At 41.8% G+C, this 21,492-nt stretch overlaps 1 protein-coding gene across 3 annotated transcripts; it reads right to left on the bottom strand.

The window, feature by feature from the left end:
* Positions 1-640: 640 nt before the first annotated feature.
* On the bottom strand, positions 641-20,751 carry LOC129102684 (enhancer of mRNA-decapping protein 3-like). Of its 3 annotated transcripts, none has more exons than XM_054612949.1 (7): positions 20,676-20,751; positions 19,585-19,764; positions 18,794-18,990; positions 11,550-11,903; positions 5,132-5,285; positions 3,397-3,614; positions 641-3,070 (listed from the first exon to the last, which is right to left on the bottom strand). In XM_054612949.1, exons 2-7 carry the CDS (start codon positions 19,746-19,748, stop codon positions 2,736-2,738), a joined length of 1,422 nt encoding a protein of 473 aa, XP_054468924.1. In that variant the 5' UTR covers positions 19,749-19,764; positions 20,676-20,751; the 3' UTR covers positions 641-2,735. The 3 variants fall into 3 exon arrangements, with proteins under 3 accessions (XP_054468924.1, XP_054468917.1, XP_054468910.1); XM_054612942.1 differs by having other exon boundaries at positions 19,585-19,799; positions 20,676-20,732; XM_054612935.1 differs by lacking the exon at positions 20,676-20,751 and adding an exon at positions 20,208-20,299.
* Positions 20,752-21,492: the final 741 nt, after the last annotated feature.

Below are 21,492 nucleotides of genomic sequence, written 5' to 3'. Positions count from 1 at the left end.
GCTTCCTGGCTGACAGTCCTAACTTACTGGGACACTTGAGAGCGGAGCAATCGTTAATATTAGAAACACCTGTGCTATTCCTGCTATGACAAGTCAACACGGGCCTATTATAACGTGTATAACTTAATTAGAGGTAGAAGTACTCATATTTCCGTAAGAAAAAAATGTGACTTTCAGAAATAGATCCTATGACGAGTGGTCTTATAATAGTATTATGAAAAGATGTTGATAAGCAGCACAACTATAGTAACTCACCATGCAGAATGGCCCTTCTTAAAGGGTTATTACTGGATAACTGTCCTTGATACTTAAATGTAGCAGTAGCATTTGAATGGTGCAGCAGGTCAAAAAGCCAGTTCTACCTTCTTGGTAGTAGAATTCATACAAACTGTTCACACATTTTGTATTTTAAATATCCAAATCCAAAGTAGTTACAAGTTACTAAAGATGTCAAACAAATATAGTGGAGTAAAAGTACAGTATTTTCCCTCTTCAATAGAGTGGAGTTGAAGCATGTAGCAGCGTTTTACAGGAATACAGTATAGCGAGTGTCTAAAATCAGCATTTAGGTGTAGTTTTAGAGGTGTTGTATTTTTGCAATGTGCAAAAATGACATATCTCACAATTCAAACATTGTTTGCAAGGCTTTTTATTTTTCATTCGCATACATAGGAGCACCCACCCCACGCATCTGCATTTTGTCAGAAGCTCAGGATTCACATTTATACCTAAACACACATTATAAACATGTCTTTAGATGGCGCTCTCCATACACTCGTTACCAGGCTTACGCGCGGCTTTGTCAGACATAACCAAGCTGGCTGGCAATAAATTAGTCAAAAACCTCAGGTACAAAATATCTTCAAGACTTTTCCAGAGTTGACTTCACTTCTGAAAAATGTGAGATACATGTGATACAAACCCATCAGCACTAAATTCACTTTATTTTGTATTGTGTGTTTTTCCTCCCCCCCCCTCCCCCCTCACAATAATTACTCTCAAGAACCTCCCTCATCAAACGTGCAAGGAATGTTTTTTTTTTTTGTAACATGATTTTTTTAATCACAAATTTGAAGTGTTTCATTAAGTTTTTGCTGTAGTGGAGAAGAAAAAGAAAAAAAAGCAGAGAAAAAAAGCTTCACTGTCTTTAACTGCTTGTGTTTCCCTGAGTGGATGTTTGATTTATATTAATATGCCAACTGAACAACAGATTAGGTTCTTCTGCTCTCTCCAACCCCGCTACCAGCTGTGCACACCTGGATCTGGACAGTTTCTAGTTTGGGTAAGCTCTCAGCTGCCAGATCACTTATGGAGCGGTCAATTGAAACACTCTACTTCCCCACAAATAGCTTGATTTATACAATTATATTTTTTGGGTAGAGCAGCCGCAGCTACAGCTTGAATCAAAATGTATCACCCCTCCATCACACACTCGGTCCAGAGACGGCTGTTTAATGAGGTGCAATAAAGCATATCAGATCCAAAGTGTAGAAGTTAGTTGAGCGAAAACTCTGTAAAGTACACATCAATAACAAATGTATTACTTATGGCTAGTTTTTTGACTCTCAGGTTTGAACCTCAAGTTCTGTATTTTATTACTGTTGGAAAAGAAGTTCATAACACAATAACTTAAGAGCTCTTTAAAACAGATACCAGCATAATATCAAAACTGCGTAGCTGCCTGTTTTAAGAAAATCAGGTTTTCCTTTTTATTTGTAAAGTTGACAGTTTGCTGATCTGAGGTTTTAACAAAAGATCGCTACGGTAACCAAAAGAGTAACGGTTAAATCGCTGAAGGTGGCTGAATCTGAGGTGTCAAAATGGAAAATAATAATACGATTTCACTAAACCAAATTAGCTTTAATCCCTAGAGATTAACCTGGACCAAGATGTTTTTGGTCCCTGGAATGTGCTTCAAAATCCTGTCTAATCTGCCAAACTTCAGAAATACAAAAAATTAATCCTCAGGAGTGCCAGCTACTACTTTTAATTTTCAGTGTCAGTGGTTATAAAGTCACCCGACAGTGCAGAGAGAGTGCTATCGGATGCACTGTAAATTCAAATATAACATTTCTCCATTTTTCAAACGTTGTTCCTGAGATGCATTCAAAAAATATATAAATTCTGTGTAATAACCCATTTTCAGTAAAACATGCTACAACCATCACTAGACAAAACACACCCGTTTGAGGGAGTACAAAATTGCATTAAATTGAAAGACAATGAACAGTGGGCGAGATGAAGGTCAGGTTTGCGTTGGCAAAAGGCTTTAGGCCGAGCTGTGCATGGGGTCAAGGGGTCACGGGGTCGGGACGGGGTTCCACATCCAATCTGAAGGAGGAAACAGGAACTGTGTCTCTGCTGCTCTGCCTGGTCACAGGATCAGAGGTCACCTACTCACAGTGGTCAGCGTTTTGTAAACACACTCGCATAGCCATCCAGAGCCCTTATCAAAACACGCCAAAGAACAGGAAACCTTTCCCTCTCAAAAACAAGAGGTGTCGCACGCAACGCGCAGCGCCACCACCCCCCCCACGGGAGTTTCCACAGGGGCAGTAAGGAAAAGACCTGCACCGTACGCTTTTAGACATGTCATGAAGATGTATACACTTTCTGACAAAAACTATTGTTGCTCTTCAGCTATTGCCTCATACACAATGGAACCGTTACCCGCTGTGGATCGCTGACGGTTCCCTCCTACTGTAACTAAGTTCGATGTCAGTGGTTCTACTCCGTTATGGTGTGTGCAGGGGAATGACAAATTTACATCCAAACGGTGAACGGTAGCTGATTCCAACTTCCTGGAAAACCAGTTTAGGGATGCCAATGTCACAGAGGTAGACCCTGCTCTCCGTCTCGGCCAACGGTAGAGGAAGGCCCAGGGAGAGGGTCCACTTCGCCTCCACAGGCTGATGCTGACCGCCGGTGGCAGGATCGATACTCAGGACAGGAGCCCGGTTCTGGTTGGCCCAGTCGGCGGCCGACTGGTACCAGGACTGCTCGCTCAGCAGCGGGTTCTCGTGGCAGTCCAGGCAGTTGATGACCAGGTCGACTGGGCTTATCGGCAGGTCTGAAACAGAGGAGGAGGAGAAGGAGACATGAAGTTGATAAACGTAGGGTTTCAAAAGGTGCCTCACAAGGACATGAGAGAATACTTGGGATCCGGCTAATAACTGAAACCAGGAGACACTCTTTACTGTCTATGTAAATTCATTTAAAATGTGTGGAATCAAAAAAACGACAGTCAATAATGACGCATCGGCCTTTAATGCTGCTGCTCCACTAGAGGGCAACATTTATCTGTGCTGGTCTGAACCGATCCTCTCACAGACGCTCTGAATCACGTTCACACGGATGCATTCAACAATCCACAGACTCTCTGTCGGCGTGTTCCACCTTTGACGCTGGCCACCTGCTTGCTGCCGGTCCTGCTGTAGAGGTGGACCTCGTTTGTGACCGACTCCTGCATCTTGACGAAATTGGGCAGGAACAGGATGACCTCCACCCCGTGGTTGGCCAAGTGTCTGCCACAGCTGACGCCCTGGGCCCCCTGGATGTGTGGCCCACACAGGAGGACCACAGTTGGCCTCTGGTGGACGTTTTTGGGGGTGAGTCTGGGGACATTGAAGCGATGAAGACATTACTCCAGAAAGAAAAGACAACCGATGTAGTATTCATACGTTAAAAAAGAAATGTGTGATCAAACAAACTGCATCATCTCCACCATGCTGACTGTATGATATCCAACTAAGGACAACATGAGACTATTATTGTTTTACCTGCCAGTGCACATCGCAAATACTATTCTGAACCAGCATGCAATGCCAAGTCATTCTGTGATTCAATCACTTTACAACATGCACGTAACAACAATAAGAGCTACCTACAGGTAGGTTAAAATACTACAAACACAGATGCTTTGAAAAGATTCCTCGTTCATCATTTATCTGTATCAGATGGGACAGAGATACAACTAACTAATGAAAAACTTATTTATGAAACATTAACAAACTTGGTCAACCAACAAACTGTAACATCAATTATCTACTTTTTGGGGGTAAAAAGTAGGGCATCTGCAATGTTCAACATGCACTTGGTAGTGTATGTTTACTGATTTTTGCCATTTTAATTAATGAGTCCATGACATTTTTCCTTACTTTTCCTTAAAACTGTCATTCTTGATCTTTAAATAGACGCCTATGGTCCAATGTTGCTGCTAGTCACGCAAGGCAAACATTTAACTGGCGGCTATGAAGAACTTTAGTGTAAATAATAGAATCAGATGGTTATCTTACTCACTTCATCTTGTTATTTAATTTAAGTATCCGCTACATTTTGAAGCAAAACGTGCAAACAAATCAACAAATAAAAACTTCATCCCAGAAGGTTCCTTGTAGCTTGAAAATGTTGCATTAGTTTTTATTTTACAACTGGACATACAAGCAATAGATTAATTAGAAGCCTGATGTAATGATTCAGTACGAGTACGTGTTAGAGAATGGATTGTATGACAGGAGATGGGGAAACAGTACAACACCAGTCTGGTGCCAGTGATTCTGGTATTACAATACAAAATTACACTTGATCTGAGCAGTAAGTGTTCAATGGTAAACTTGAGACACACAAGTAGTAGAGTGCTGCTAAATGAATAAAAGAATCGGAGACAACAAACCCGTTTGTTATACGAGCCTCTGCGCCGCTGTTCTTTGATCTTAAATGAGACTACACCGCTCTAAAAAGGTGAACAATACCAAACAGGGCTGCTTCAGTCTTTAGGCATGCTCTTGACCTGCCGTGTGACTGCTCGCTGTAGTGCTTTTCTGAGAAAAATAAGCCCTGAGGGGGGGAGTGTCAAGGTTAACACCATGTAACATATGTAGGAACATGGCAGTAAAGCTGATTGCCATGGAAACTGGAAAAACATGACCTGAAAACAAAAAGGTTGGACGGACTCGCTCTGAAAACTACTCAGAGAAGGATGTTTGGGACATTGTTTCGCATTCTTCTTCTAATTAAACCGACAGACAGTGGCTCTATTTGCACTGTGCTGCACATCAGATGGGTCATGGGTCATTTTTTTTTTTACACTTTTCTTACATACCAGACGTTACACGAGAGCACACACACACACCTGTTTGGTCCGCCCAGCAGAGTGAGAGCCATCTGACTGGAGCAGACGCCGGTCGTCTCCAGCCTGCGCTCCAGAGACAGGCCCCAGCGCTCTGCAGCTGCCAGCAGACGCTTGTGAAGCTCATAGGGGACGCTGGGAACCACCAGGCCTGAATCTGGAACAGAGGCAACACAGAGGTGAGATCCAGAGCACGATTATGCTGTTCTATATATGTAATCACGTCTGATGCAACAGATCGTAGAGCATGACAGAGCAGATAAAAAAAACATCTTCCTTTTCCAGCAAACACATACAACGACAGATGAGGTGTCCTTAAACAAAACACAAGGGGCAAAAATAGAATTTCTCCATTAACGGTTAACGGTGCTATCAAAGTCTTTATCAAGCCAAATGCCGAAACCAAGAAAACTGAACCTTGCTAGGCTTATTGGTAAATTTAGTATATTTGACGTATGCCTAGGTCTTAAATTCTCAGTCTAAACGTGAAGGATATCTAATCGAATTTGTCCAAGATTAACTCCTAAAAATACAACAAAGGATGAGGAATATTCATACGGATATACGGGCTCTTACATTCCTGCATCCATTGGAATGGTTTGAACTGTATCATGTTTCTAAATTAGACCCGCACCGTCCTACATCTTCATAAGAACTATGTTATTTTGAAAAGTATCTCCTTGAAAAAAAAAAAACAGCCGTAGTAAGAGGTGAAACCCAGAAACCTGACCTCTAAGATAACGACAAGTGTTGGCCTACTGATAAACACACAAGGGAACCCATTTCCCCCAGGGGGGGGGGGGGGGGGGGGCTTCCTCCTCATGACCCGATCTTGTTTCCATCACGGAAGATTCTCCATTTCCTCTCCTGTTTGTCACTGCTGTCCGTGGCAACAAAGGGAAGATTGGCAGCCTTTACAAAACATGACAAACGCGAGGCAGCCAGAGTGAGACGCCTATCCCCCGAGGGGCCCCGAGTTCACACGCACCATCCCCACGGTGTCTGACCGATCCCCGGCCCCGAGCTCTGGGATGGACCCCCCACGTCTGCTGCCGTCTCAGTCAAAACATGCGCCAGGTTCGCGTGACAGCAAACGGGACAAACATCATATGTATGTATATATCTATATGAACACCTGCACCTGTATCCCAACGGCTCATGGTGAGAGATTAGGGAGGAATAAACATGGGGGAGGCATGGCGGTGACACTGGATTCAACTCAGTCTCTTATAATGAATTGTTGACTGATCCACCAATGGATATTAAACAAAGAAAAGTTTATTTCTTTCATCTAACCAAAGTCATTCATGGAGTGTGATTTTTGGTTCTTCTTTGCAGTTGTCATTTCTGTATAGAGCTGTGTAAAGCATTGTAAGGAATGCACAACTGTTTTAAAATGGTCATGTCTTTGATGAAGGACTTGTTTAATGTAAACTCCTCCATTGCTCACTTTATTGCCATGTCGAAGTTCACTGCTCCTGCAACGACAGCAATCCCTGTTTTTCACATTAGGGACCAAACTTAGACATCAGGCTTCATGCACGAATCGATACAAGCTAACATTTCCTATTATTTTTGGTCATATCCACGATTTGTACTTATTCTGTTAAAACTCATTGATTGTTGAAACTTGTTTTTGGTTTTCTCTAAAAGGTAGGAGAGTGGTCGAGAAATTGTTTGTCCAACGCAAGAACACCTATGTTATTAATTTCAATGAACACATCTTTATAATTTGACTGTCATATATTTCAGAGTTATTATAATGATTGGATTCTTAAATCAGTGGGCTAAAAAATGATATTGGTCCAATTAAGACTATAACCCTTAGATAATATGGCCTTTGTACAGCTCTTCCATGCTGGAAAATCACAGGTCTACTTTAACAGTACCTCAATTTCACTACTGATGGAATTCTTCTTCTAACAGCCTTTTTTTGGTGGAATTTCTTCAGTTCTTGGGCATTTGTTTATGTGTAGAGTATTTGCATACAGCACAACACCTGGTCTTACACAGTGTTTAGGGAGCGTAACCTATGCTGAAAATCGCCCATACGCCTCTAAATGTAGGATCGAGTGGGATTCATTATCAGAACATCTGGGCAACAGCACATCTGGATGGTTGAGACAGTTTGGTGCATCTAAAATTGACTTCTTTTATTTTTTTCTCTTTACAGAAAATTCAGAGAAATGTATGAGAATGTTGCTGCACGAGGCCCGTTGTTTGGTGTTGTACACAAAGTCAATTTGGCCACGCGATTGCAAGTCTGTCACCACGGCAATCACGTTCGTTTCAGAGTTGTTCCTGCTCGACAAACATGCAAAACACACACACACACCACTTAAACACTGAATAAACAACCCTTTTTTTTTTTTTCGAACATTTGCACAAATAGCAATGTAAGACTTGTTAATAGCACCAGGGCAGTGGCAGAGAAGCAGGCCCATGATGAAATGAAAGTGACTGAGGAACGATCGGCCACATCAATCTTACAGTAACCATCTTTCTTACAGAGGAAAGTTTCAATCCCTCTCTTGTCAACTAATCTGGTCAGAATTGCTCTCACCTGTGCACTTTATTTGTATTTTGAACTACTGTACGAGAGAACCACAACTCAGCCGTTTACTACTGTACAAAGTGAAGTGTGTGGAAACCTTTAAAGAGCCCTTCTGCTAATCCCTAGCTGTCTATTGCCCGTGGCACATCAGAAGGGTAATGAAAGTCAAGCTGGGGGGAACTGCAGGGCTCAGGATCCCTTTGATAAATAAAGCTGCTGGGAGGCAGTTAAGTCTTTAATGGCCTCCTACGGATCTCTGGCCTGGTAGCTGAGAACTTGGTGGCCTTGTCGGTGTGCATGATTTCACACTGACACACACACCTCGTCCCGCGGCCGGCTCACAACGACCTTCTGATGTACACACAAACACACACACACACACAAAGTTTCACCCTGGTATGCAACGCGGACACACGCACACCCTCGTACACAAGATAATTACATATAAACACAGAGACTCATGCCGTGCCTGGCTGAGATTCTTGCTTATCTTTGGGTCGGCCCTGCTCCCCTCCCACTATTCTTTTATTGATACCGCACAAAGACTGCTAATATGTGACAGAAATGCCGATCCTCACGAGAGCGATAAGCACAGCAAAGTCAACTGCCTCTTGTCATGCAAACTGCTGTCTGGAGTGCAAGGCCCAGAGGAAGTGGGAGTTGCACTCGTACGCACTGATTGCTTTTCAACCATCCAGCCAGGTGGATTCCTCAAGAACTCTCTTGCTGAAGTTGCAGCTAGCAAATACACACGCCATATCCTCCTCCTCCTCCTCCTCCCTCGCTCTCACGCACTCACACATACACACACACAAACAAAATTTACCAGTCAACTAGCTGAACCGGGTCTCCGTGAGTATGCTGCAGCACTAAAATAAACTGAGCTGGAAGCAATCCTTCAAGCATGACAAGGGAACTGACGGGACTGAAAGCAATACACGCCGGCTGGATGCGGGCCATGTGTGACCGAGGCTGGCGCTGGGTTAGGGAGGGTTAGACGAGGCTGTTCCATTCCTCTGTGCGCCGCACCGCAAGAGTTGAACTATGTTGACCTGCACTCTGAGGAGGTAGCAAGATGAGGGGGCAGAGAAAAGCAGCTTAGTGCAGTAATCTTGGAGATTCCCTTTTTTGTTCTTCACCCATTTTCGGTCATATCTTTAAGTGCTTACTGTTTTTTTGGGGGGGGCCAAAAAACCACACACCCCCCCGCTGACATCAGCACAATCCAAACCTCCTCCGTTGCAGACTGAAAACTCATCTGGTCAGTCTGCACCTTGGCCCATAAATAGAAATAATAAAAGTAGAGATAAAACTAGTAATTAAATAATATTTTCTTTACATCTCTTCATTTTCTAAAACGTAGCATTTGAAGCAGTTTAGATTATTTCATTAAGTTCATGTACTTGCATGATTCTTGCAATTTTGGGGTTGTATCCACCTTGTCGAAAGCGTCAGCTAAATGTAATGTAAAAAGTTGCAAATAGTGATGTCAAATACTCTCCACTTCGAAGAAACCAAAGAAGCTTTCTCTCACTCTATTAAATGACATTTCAGGCCATTATCGGTTGGGAATCCTGCACACTGTCCATCATTTGTACCAACATCTCTATCCTCAGATCTTCAGTTAATATGTTTTTGATCCCACACGCCTGTACTTGACGATCTCTTGAATTTAAGAACCGTGTAGCAAGCGAGTCCTGAATGAGGTAAAAATGAATGTGGCGGTCTGTGGATGACAACGTAATAAATGCATCACATCCATACGTTTTCTGACAGCACGCAGTTTTCAAGAGACGATAACGGCACACAAAGGAGGTTACCATCCATCCAAAGGTCACCGGGTCATATGGCTGAAAATAATTAGCGATGACATACATTTCTTTTGCATCCTGCTTTCTCCAAAGCAATACCGCATTTATAAAAATAAAAGAAAACTAGGAAAACCAGCTGACAGTTGGCTTGATTGCAATTTGTGTTGCGGCCTGGCTTGTTTGCGCCGAGGAGGTTTCGCTGCACAGCTGGAATCAATCACACCGCGGGAAAACAAGACAATGGCAGAACTAAACTTACACGGACTGCAACCCTTACACAATTATCAATCGTCTATAGAAAGAGGCCTGTCAAACACCCATGCCAGTGTGCTATGGCAACCCTTGCACACAGGCGAGCACTTTGTTGTTCTTTCTCTGTTCTCGTACTGTTGACTTATCTGTTTACTGGCAGAGATTCTAGGTCAAGAGCGCTGCGGTTTGTTCCTGCTTCAGAGGTGCTGTTTATGTAAGGCTGTGCAGCGGCACGCTAATTACAGAGTGCAGAGGACGGGGATTATGATGACAGCCCTGGGAAGCAGATCTGCCTGCACGGTAAGAAAAGGAGGCTCTGCTCGGCGGCTGTGTGCAGGTCTCTGCAGAGCTGCTCGGTGTTACCCCGGTCAGGCGGACGGTCTGGTGATACTTGTCCCAGTCATCCTTCCATGATGGCTCAGGACAGGGGAGATTCTGAACTTAGAACTTTGGGTGCTGACCAGAGAGACGGACAGATTTCCCCAGAGAAATAACCCCCCAAACGTATTCCTCCTTGGCCCTGAACACTACCTTATCTTGAGACCAGACACAGGTGGAGTTTGATCCCTCTGGTCGTGGTACGACACACATACTCATGCACCGTACGACTCAGCCCATTTTTCTACGACACCACCCTCCACTGTTCCTGCAGAGTGACTCCTGGGCCTGTGTAAGCATGCCATTTACTGCTCTTATGTGTGTATTAACCAGTTATGTAACGCTCAGGTTCCTAGAGTGAGCTGGAGTGTGAAGAAGGACGCGGTAATCATCGTCTCTGTGGGCCTATTACAAGGGGAGGGGGGTGGAGTCAAAAGTCATAATGACCTGTAACCAGGAGGATATGTCTCCAGTCAGCCTGCCACAAGTTGACCGTTGACTGGCCAATGCAACCACCGAGACCCCCCCCCCCCTTTATAGTGCATGTTTTTATTCCTCATTGTGTCCAGCAGAATGAGACACTACGGCACATTCCTCACGCGCTTCACAGTATTGTGCTCAGAATCGAATGTAAAAAAAAAAGAAATTCCATTTTTGGCAAGAACTGTAACTGTGCTTCCAAACTTTGTTTGGTCAAAGATTAAACACAGTAGGAAAATGAAATAGTCCTTCCAAAACAAACACTGTGTTCACAAAGCTGGCATGCTAACTGATAAAATCTGTGGCTCCAGAAAATTTGTGACAAGCTCTGAACAACACCCGACTTATTCTTTTTCTGTCTTAATTCATATATTAAAAAAACGCATATGACAAACGCTTCTCGGCAATCACCTTGTTCTTAAACACTAGCATTGTGATTTTTTTGGCAAACATTACGCAAAATGTGCCCCAATGAGTATTTAAGGGCTAGAAGACGGTGTATATGCATTTACTCAAAATAAGTTCATGGCGTTTGCTTACAATAACAAAACATGTAAAAAAATAAAATAAAATAACATGTAAAAAGAAAATTCATTATCAAAAATCATCATCAAATCATTATCGCTAGAATATATATATATAACGGAACTCTAGCGATAATGATTTTTTTTTTTTTTTTTTTTTTTTTTTTTTTTTTTAATAGACCAGCAGTCTCATCTTTCATGGGTCATAAAAGGATCAAGTACAGAATTGCTGAGGCAAATTGAACATGCTGAAAGCTGGCTGTCCTAAAACCTGCTTCAACAACTGTCTTTGCAACAGTTTCAATATTTGTTGCTGTCAGATCGACTGAATGACTATATTAAAGGAATCAGGAGGCCATAAATACATAAACTCCTACACATGTGTGAGTGTGTCGGTGTGTGCTCCTGCGTTTTGTTCTCACCGGTACAGTAATCTTTGCCCCCGTGCTGGGGCACCGTTATCTGTCGGTATATGACGGGCTTCGCCTCCAGGATATTCTCGTCATGGCGATAGGACTGGGGCTTCTGATCGCCCTGTGCGTTGTGATGCTGCGCCCTGTTGCTGTGGCCGCCGTTCCCGTCGATCTTGGAGAAGACCGCGGCTTTGTCGAACAGAGCCAGGTTCCCCTCAAAGTCGAAGTCCGCGTCCATGTTCTCGTCGGTCCCGCCTCCGAAGCACTCGTCGTCCCTTGTCCTCATTGGGCCTCCGTTCCTCACACTGTTCTTCTTTTGTGTGGCCTGCGTCGCCCCTCTGCTGTTGGAGGAACCTGTGGGGGCTGGAGACATTAAAGATGGAAGCAAAAAGACACAAGTCAGTCATCAACCTTTAGACTTTCTGAGTGGCCTTGTGATATAATATTTGTCTTATTGTTTGTTTTGTCCACCTCTATCAAATCACCTGTGTTTTGTCATGCTTCGCCAATAAAGAAAACAAAAATATTTCACTTGGATCCCGTCCAGGGTGCTTTGGTAGAAAGAAACATCACATTCATAAGCAAATGGACATCCAAGTACTCACTTCTGACTCGACACGCAATGATTGATTACTGCACTGATGCGCTACAATACATACGTGGAGAAACTCTGCTGTCAACAAAAATCGATATGGACTGCTCAATGTGAATGCAATATGTGTATTTAATAAGTCTGCTTAATTCAACTTTGTAGAAAAATCCACCCACATTATTGCACATTTTATTTTGTTTATTAAAATTTTGCTTATAATTACTGTAAGATATTTTGATCTACAATAATGTAATAAAAAAAAAGAGAACAATAACTGGTCATTCATCCAGTTTATCATGAATTCAGTTGTATCTCGGAAAAACCAGCAGTAACCGACGCTTTAGATTGACCTACTGATATTATATGAAGAGAAGGGTTGAACTGATGCCCAAAGATAGAAGGAGACATTTTTGCAACACCTTGAATAAAGTCCCCCTACTTAACATATAAACATGGAAATATGGTAGCAGTATAGCTGTTAGCAGATTAATGTATGTGTAAGATTAATGTATGGAGGCTGGTGTATAAACAGATAAATAATGACCAAAAAATAGTAAAACCCATTATATAAAATATGTCTTTATAGGTTGTAATTGCTAACAAAAGACAAAAAAACTCAAAAATGTCTTGATATCTGCGTAAAGCTACATAAAAGTAAGTACAACCCTTTATCACATGCTTTTATAATGCGTGAAGTATTACTGCAATTTTCAATATATCCCAGAGTTCAAGGTGTATTTGTGAGAAAACATGACACCTTACAGAAAACGATCCATTTTAAGAACACCATAGCTGATAAACTGAGGGGTCTCAGACAGAGAAGAGGAGGATTTGCTCTGGGCTAACAAGGGCCCATTTAGGTTTTAAATTCAAACCCAAAATACATAGATAACCCAGAGTCCTCCCATGTCTCAGCTCTGCTCACATCCTTATCCTTCTGAAGGGAGCTTAGGGCTGTCTTACTACATCACCGTGGTGTAAATGGTGTGATCTACACACAATAAGTTCCAGCACTCAGGGCGTTCGAAATCTGGCTCTATCGCTCGTAGCTCCTTTTGTCTTACGTAACTCTGTCTGGTAATTTTCTTCTCCGCTCTCGGTTGGTTACTTTAGAACAAAACATTGCAGATACACAAAACATACAATGGCCGACCGAGCGGTAATCAATAAAGTTTACATACATGTAAGCGCAAACATTAAGAAAAAAACTAAAAAAAAAAAAAAAAAAAAAAAAACTAAATGAACAGAGAACAAAAAACAAAAAGAAAAACTGGAAAAACCTGGCCTTCAACCCCAACCATGCTGAGCTCTCACGCTAACCGGGAGACAGAGAGGCACAGTCTCACGCTACTGTCACTGTGACAGCTAAGGTACTTTGGACTCTCTCACGCAAGACACTGGGAGGCTCAGTCACAGTACACTGGTATCGATACCAAGCCACTAACCAACTTTAAGCTAATTTGAGACCTGGCTCAATATCACAATGAGGCCTTACAACCACCAATAGAGAGAGCACTGATTTGTTTTTCTTCCAAAATGTTTAGTCACATTAAATATGCTTAATTCCCCTGTAAACACTGGCAGGTGCTCTAGTATTCCTAAGAGATTTACTAATTAATAATGATTACAAGAAGCAAGAAGCAACAGAAGGGTGCTGGGTTAGTGTGTTCACCTACGTGAACAGGGGATGAAAGCCAAGCAGCCTTATTAGCACACGCCAACAATGTCTTTATTTACAAGGAAGTGTTTTGTCATGCTACGAATCAGAAATCTGAATGAACCGGGCAGAGCTCCAAGTCAAACAGGCTAATGAATAACAAGCGGGAGACAGAGAGTGAACTTCGCCGATTTCAGTTTAGACAAACTTGCCACCACAAATTAGCACACAGGTCCCACAGGCCAGGAATATTTCAGAAGAAACATATTGAAAACATATTCACAAAACAGCACTGAGGTGCAACAAATTAGGGAATATTTATGACTATTTTTTAAAGTGATCTCCCGACTGGCCTGTTAACATTTGATGTTCAATTTCAATTACAATTACACTCAATTATCACAGCAGCTCCAGGGCTGGAAAATGCAATATTTAAGCTTTTTGTCACCAGAGTCCTGTAACGCCACTGTTGATCAAAGTAACAATCAAGACAAGATTAATTAGGGTTTGGATACAAAGATCAACAAGAGACTGACAGGTGTGTCAGATCTACAGGCTAAAGGAGGGTAAATGTGTGCAAATGCAAGACCAAAAGGAACTGAATAACATCCAGCCGTCAGAGATGGCGGTGGGAGAACAACAATGCTGAGCAACTTCGAGCAAGGCACTTGTTGCTGTGTGCTTAATGGTAGAGGTTTGTAATCATACCGGGAAGCTCTCAGTATGAAAGTGTGAAGCTAAATAAAACATGGATGCACAGGAAAAAACCTTTTCAATAAACATATACCATAAAGGTTAACAAGAAATCTGCAGCAGCAATTTATGGGGTGGAAAAAAACGCATAACTGCACACAATTTCACTCCATATATAGAGGCAGAATGCTGGTTATGGGAAACGCTTTTCATAAGGGCAGAGTCTGGAGGTCCTCATCCAAAAATGCCCTTTTAATGAGATCTGCTTGGGTCTGATTGGAATTCCACTCTGCATCATTCACAAAAGCGGTTTCTAAAATTCCCATCCTACTCTCCCAGAAAGGTAAACGGCAGATATTCAGAGAACCATTTCTGGAATCCGCGATCTTGTATAAGCATCGCTCCCTCCCTGCTTTCCCTTCTATGTGGCCAGGGGGCTTCTTGGAAGCATGGCATTGCGTGTGAAAGGACCGGCCCTGCCCAGGCCACTCAGCACTCTGGCCCCATGCAATTTGGGCATTAGCTCCCCTGCCACCAGCCTGAGAGCTGGAGATTAAAAAAAAGACGAAAAAAAAGAAAAGAAAAGAAAACACTAAAAGGTAAACATTTCTTCCACAATTGATATCGCTGTTTTTTGCCTTCCGAGCACTCTGGGACAACATGGCTTCCTGTTGGGGAGGAGGGGGGGGGGCTTCCTGTGCTGAGAGAGAGAGAGAGAGAGAGAAAGAAAGAAAGAGAGAGAGAGAGAGAGAGAGAGAGAGAGAGGCACAAAACGCCTGGCTTTTGCACAACCTCCTCTTTAGGAGCAGACACGGGGAGGGAGGGGGAATGTTTATTGATCTTAGTCACACACATATTGTAAAGAGGAACTTTGGTACAAGCCTTTAGCACGCTATGGGAATCTTGAGCAGGGGCGGGGGGGGGGGGGGGCAGTCATAGCAGGACGGTGTTTGGTCCCATGCTCAAGCTTCTGTATAACAACTGGTAACACGTTGGGAGTACATAGCTATGAGTATTGCTGACACAAAACAACAAGTGCAATATGAACGCATACAAATAAAACATTTTTTTAACTGGCTCCCTTTTGTGCTAGCGCTGTCTTTCCAGCACCATGGCAGAGGTCATTTCTACAACCCGGCTGAAGAATATTACACAGTGTCTATTACAGCCAATGCTATTGACCTCTGACTTCTCCATTGTTTGGTGATCCTGAGTGTGAAAGTGAACTGGCTTTAACTGATTCTGGCAGAGGCCCCGGAGCCATCCTAGCAGACTTCCTGCTGACTGGATGTTGACAAGAGGAATTGCTGTTTTTAGGCTTTGTCTAATCAGGGAGGTTGAGCCACGCATGCTGATGTTTACCGCATACATGTACAAATGTGGGGCGGGGAGGATGCAGATGTGCATTTCTGTGTCACCGTGTGACAGAGACATGTGACAGAAGAACGGTCCTCACCATTTATCATATTTAAGGGTTATTTAGAGGTGGTTTAAACACATTTTGAATGTAAAGGGGACGATTCCAACAAACAAACCAGAACAAATTGATATTGAAGGTTTTGCAATTTTTCCTCACAGTTAAAATATAACTAAATATCTGGCAACAAAATATCCAAAAGCACGACATCATACAGGCTCTAAACTTGAAATTAGGGAGTCATTGTTACAAAGACAGCTACAGATGACTCATAACATTCTCAAATGACTCTTGACATCTGCCATAGGAGGAACAGTGGTCACAAGCTGACCCTTATCACTAGTCATGACTGTAAGACATTTTTGGCTGCGTAATTATGATGTGACTGCAATCGTTACTGACAAAGATCTGCCCTGGTGGAACTACAATGTTCCTAATATGGACTACAGTTTGCTCCATGCCTTGATACCGTGTTGTTTCATGCAGCTTATATAAACAGCTCCTTCAGGGACACGCTGCTTCACCCACTGTGTGTGAAGGAGCGAAGCCTTAGGTCCTTCGTTGCTGCTGCCGTCACCCGTTACAATCAATACTCGCATACCAAAATTGACAATATTCCTGACATATGTGCAATATTCATTTAACCGTTCAATATCAATATTTCCTATGTGCAGTAATAGCCATTAATTCTGTCCACTTATTATATTTTGCTTTTACAGTGTTTAATTATTTATTGTAGGCCTATCTTGCATTTTTTAAACGGATGCTTCTCCTTATGCTATAACACTGAAACCCCCCCCCGTCATGGGACTAATTCGGTTTATCTTAATTTAAACGTGGACGACCCGGGGAAAAATATAACTTCATTACCAATGTTGGAAATTAAATAGAAAGAGGAATATAGGCTACCAGCCACAAAAGTTTACATGATAAATATTGGGATAATTGTTATGGAAAAGAGGCAGAACCATATAAGTCTGCACTTTATCTGACTACTTGAGGACGATTACCATGTATTGGTTATTTATGGTGATTATTTATGTTGTTTATGAGAATTGGTTTATTGACAGTGTGCTATATTTACTGTTTACTGTTCTTCAAAGTCTTGGTGTCATAATGTGGTTTTTTCGAGGGATTTTATTTCATTTTTATCATTTCTCGAGTGGTAAAAGAAAAAAGGTTAAATTTAGCACCAAATATAGTATTAAATTAAGAATGATTCATTACAGATAAAAGTTCCTCACAGTGAGTTTAATCTTGAGGTTCTCAGATATCAGATGATATAAACCACTTCTATGTGGCAAATACTGTTGACTGGCTATTTTCCTTAAAAATTCCCTGTTCCCCACAAAAAGACAAAAATGGGTCTCTGTGGGTCTCTAAGGTTACGTTATACTAAACTGAATTCTTATCTCTCAGACGTTCTTTTTCCCGTGAAGTGTTCAAAGCACAATCAACCCCGGTGAAGAGATTAGCCTATTGAGACACACTGACAGGTTTCAGATCGACTGTGTTGTTTTTCTATGTATTTCTTATTGGCAATAAATCCAATAAAGAAATGTGTGAATAACTGCTTCTTCTGTCCCTTAGAGCTCCATTGTTGTGTTTAAAACACATCCATCAGCCATGTTGCACTGCGTGACATGTTCCTTTATGACCATGAACAAGGACAATATCATTTTTTTGGTGTCTATCCTACATCCCGGTACTATTGCACAAAATTGGAGGCCAGAAAATATCCCCATGCAAATCGTAATTTACTGTTCTTTGAGGAATGTTTGTTAAAATGTACAGTTCCTACTTGTTATAGAAAATAACCGAGTCGTAATGTTATGAAATCACATATTTGTGACCCATTTTTAAAGTTGTATTTCCTCAGAAGTGACGAATGGTCTTGGGGCTGACAGCCACATTCACACCAGGTGGCGAAGTCAGAAAGTTTTAAGAAACAAACTGCTTTACTGTTGATTTTAATCTTTTCATGAGATTTATAATCATAACTCTTTTAGCAGCACTGGGGTATTGTTATTTGGTGTGCGAAAAGTTGTTTACAATTTTTTGAGCGTAATCATCTCCAATCGTCTCAAAAATCATCCAATCTGCCGAGAAAAAAAGACTTCCTTTCAATTGTGGACCAGAAACATCACCAATGTCTGTTGTACAATCAAAAATAGCGTCAAAAATACATTTTCAACCCCTTCAGTCGCAACTTTTGGGGATTTCTAAAAGGAGTTTGGTAAATTGTGACACTGCTGTGTATCACATTTCCATCTGTCAGTGAACAATATCTATGTTCTGTTCCTAAACAAAGGAGCGCGGTTTGGTCATCGCTGTGGTAAATTCCTGTCATGTAATACGCATTTGTCACTATGACCTTTGTAACAATAGCACTGTGATTTAATGAACTGGGAAATGCAGCTACACGGTGAATTAGCAAAATCTATAAATAAATAGGAAGTTCCTGTACTTGGAAAAGGTGTGTCAAACTGTCTTAATATTTTGGAACATCTACAAAAATAGCTTTTCTTATGCTCTCGTATTCCACTGCATCATCATGCTCTACTTGGACAGTGTCCACTTGTTGTAGCTTGTTTAGCGCATGCATTGTTGGGTATCGCAGTCTTCGGGACAAAACCTGATTCTTTTAATAGCTGCTGATGCTGTTAGCAAACTTTGTGTATTCATTGCTCATTAGAACGCCAAAACATAGTCACTACACACAAGATGTCAAACAATTCAATTGTTCTAGTTTAAATTAAAGGGATTAATTAATAAGATTTATCTTAATATGGCATTCCACACTGCCACTCATTTTAAAACACTAATGTCAGTATTTTCTATCAAAGACAGTTGACCGTGAGGCTGCTGAAACCCCAGCTCACCCATCTGCTTACCTCTGCGTAGGATGGTGATTGGTGCAGTGCTGGAATGGGAGTTGCTGCTCGTCCCATGAGGGAGAGCGACTCTGTTACTCTGATTATGGCGTGCTGAAGGTGTGAAGCTGGATTCTGTTGCAGCTCCCTGACCGGTGCCGGGCTTGTTGACTGTTTTCTGGATATCGAGGAACTTCAACTCCTTGATATCAATGGCACTATAAAAAGACACAAGCAAATGACTGAGCTTACTTAGAGCCCAAACTGCAATTACATTTTCAGTGAGCATGCCGAAGCATAAAACAATCAGACATGGCCTGTGGAGCTCACTGGGTGGAAAAAGGGCACCAACATTTAAATAGATAAGGCTTTCATTGAAATACCTCCACCAAGGCTGCACAATCCTCAAAATGTGATCAATAAAATAATTTGTATTTAAATCAGCATCTAGAGCTGGACCTGAATAATAAATACACATGGTGATATAAATGTGGCAGATTGTTTTTCATCCAAGTAAGAAGAAAAATAACTTTATGTAAGATAGAAAAAAAACATAAAATGGTCAAGAGCACAGCTTTGTAACGTTAAGTTGTTTTACTGTATCTAACATGCATTAAAAAGGATCACCTGTTCGTCAGCCCTTTTTTACCAAATGTCGTTTAGACCTTTTAACAACATTTGACACTAAAATATCATCTTCTGACGTTAATAATTATAGAACCGATTCATGGCTGAATGAAAAGTTAAATGTGTTTATTTTTCTATTAATGAGCGAATTAAGAAGAAGTGTGCTCATCCTTCTTCTTCCTTACCTGAACGTGACCTCGGGAAGAGGACATCTGACCCCGTTGTGATAGGGCTGTTTCAGTGAGATGGTCTGGCTTTTGTGATTGACCGATGACACCTCTCCCTGATAAATTCCCAACGTCAGCCCACAGTTTATGGACACAACACTACCCAACCAGTCTGCGGCCATTCTGTTCGCTGTAATCCTATGGTTCAAAAAACACAAACGAGAGAAATCAACCTGTAAGAGATAATCCTTTATTAGTCGCGCAGCCGGGAAATTTACAGGATTACAGCAGCATAGAGGACAGTGCAAACAAGAGACATAGTAAAAAAACAAGATCAAAAATAAGTATTATAATAAGCAAGTGAGCAATAAAAAAACAGTAAAGAATCCACAGTAACTGAAATATTATATATACAGACAGAATAACTATTATAACTATTATCACACAGTGTATTTGTATAGCAACTGGTATTTTAAAAAGTATTTTAAACTCGGTGTCTTGCAGAAATCGAGGAATTGTTCTGGGTGGACTTAATGACCTAATGGACCACAGTACTTCTTAAATAAATGGCATTAATTTGAGGCATGATAATCTGGCTTCCCTTCTGTGCAGCATTAAACTAAATCCCCAAAAATAATTACTTTCTAAATGAGTGTTGATAAAGTTCTGCCACCAAAATGTGAGACCCTGAACACAACATGTGATGGTGTGCTGGTCCACTAAGGCTGCAGCAGCTGGACTTAATTAGCTAATTGGTCCAGGCTGAACTACCACAATGCACCGGTGTTGATAAACTACATAACACAGGCTGCACTGTGCAGTGTTTATAAACTACATAACACAGGCTGCACTGTGCAGTGTTTATAAACTACATAACACAGCCTGCACTGTGCAGTGTTTATAAACTACATAACACAGCCTGACTAGCCTCACAGCTAATACGAGCTTCGCCTCCGCCGCCGTGTTTTGCTTTGTCTCTAAGCTGACTGTCGCACACGTGACACGAGGATTTGTTGCTTTTTCTTTTCTTTTGAAGACTCAACCGAGTGCATGCAGTCGAATAACGGACACATATATATATATGTATATATATGTATGTGTATATATACCTTTGTCGCTAAATCTGTAGCGAGGTGTAAAGGAAAAGGAAAGCCCCGGTTGTTGTTTGTGACGATTTCCGGTTTGGTGCGCGACGTCACTTCCTTTATCTCCCACGTGGGTTTGTTGTGATCTCTCTCTCTCTGTCTCTCTAAAGTTCAAATGTGCTTCAATTCAATTCGGTTTATTTTGTATAGCCCAGAATCACAAATTACAAATTTGCGTCAGAGGGCTTTACAATCTGTGCACATGCGACATCCTCTGTCCTTCCCTCACATCGGCACAGGAAAAACTCCCCTAAAAAACCCCTTTAACAGGGAGAAAAAAGGAAGAAACCTATGGGAGAACGACAGAGGAGGGATCCTTCTCCCAGGATGGACAGAATGCAATAGATGTCATGTGTACAGAATGAACAGCATAACAGAGATACAACACATTCAATGTATATGACATAAATGATTCATATAATCACAGTAGTAAGCAGAGTAAAGAAGGAAAAATTAAGAATGCTTATAAAAGCAGCAATGACTATAGTAGAATTAAAGTAATGATATAGGGAATAGTAATAGTAATGTGACTAATAATAATAATAGAAGTAGCAGTGGGTGTCTGCCGGGTCACAGCAGGAGACACGACCACGGTCCAGGGACCACAACGATTCGTGGAAACCTGCGACGCGAGAAAGCAAAAAGGGCTTCAGGGTGGAAGCAAAGCTAATATGCGTAATGGTGCAGGTAATAGTAATAGAAAAAAGGAAGAAACCTATGGGAGAGCGACAGAGGAGGGATCCTTCTCCCAGGATGGACAGAAGGCAATTGATGTCATGTG

This window comes from Anoplopoma fimbria, chromosome 2 (assembly GCF_027596085.1).
Source record: "Anoplopoma fimbria isolate UVic2021 breed Golden Eagle Sablefish chromosome 2, Afim_UVic_2022, whole genome shotgun sequence".
NCBI lineage: Eukaryota > Metazoa > Chordata > Actinopteri > Perciformes > Anoplopomatidae > Anoplopoma > Anoplopoma fimbria.
This window is presented reverse-complemented; position numbering and strand designations above follow the sequence as displayed.

Excerpts from the sequence above, each read along its gene's own strand:
- LOC129102684 (XM_054612935.1), bottom strand. The coding sequence starts at position 20,266 with ATGTTGTGTTCAGGGTCTCACATTTTGGTGGCAGAACTTTATCAACAC. Across the intron at positions 5,286-11,549 it reads GGGCAAAGATTACTGTACCG|ATTCAGGCCTGGTGGTTCCC; the intron begins GTGAGAACAAAA and ends CCTCTGTTCCAG. Across the intron at positions 3,071-3,396 it reads GCAGGTGGCCAGCGTCAAAG|ACCTGCCGATAAGCCCAGTC; the intron begins GTGGAACACGCC and ends CCTCTGTTTCAG.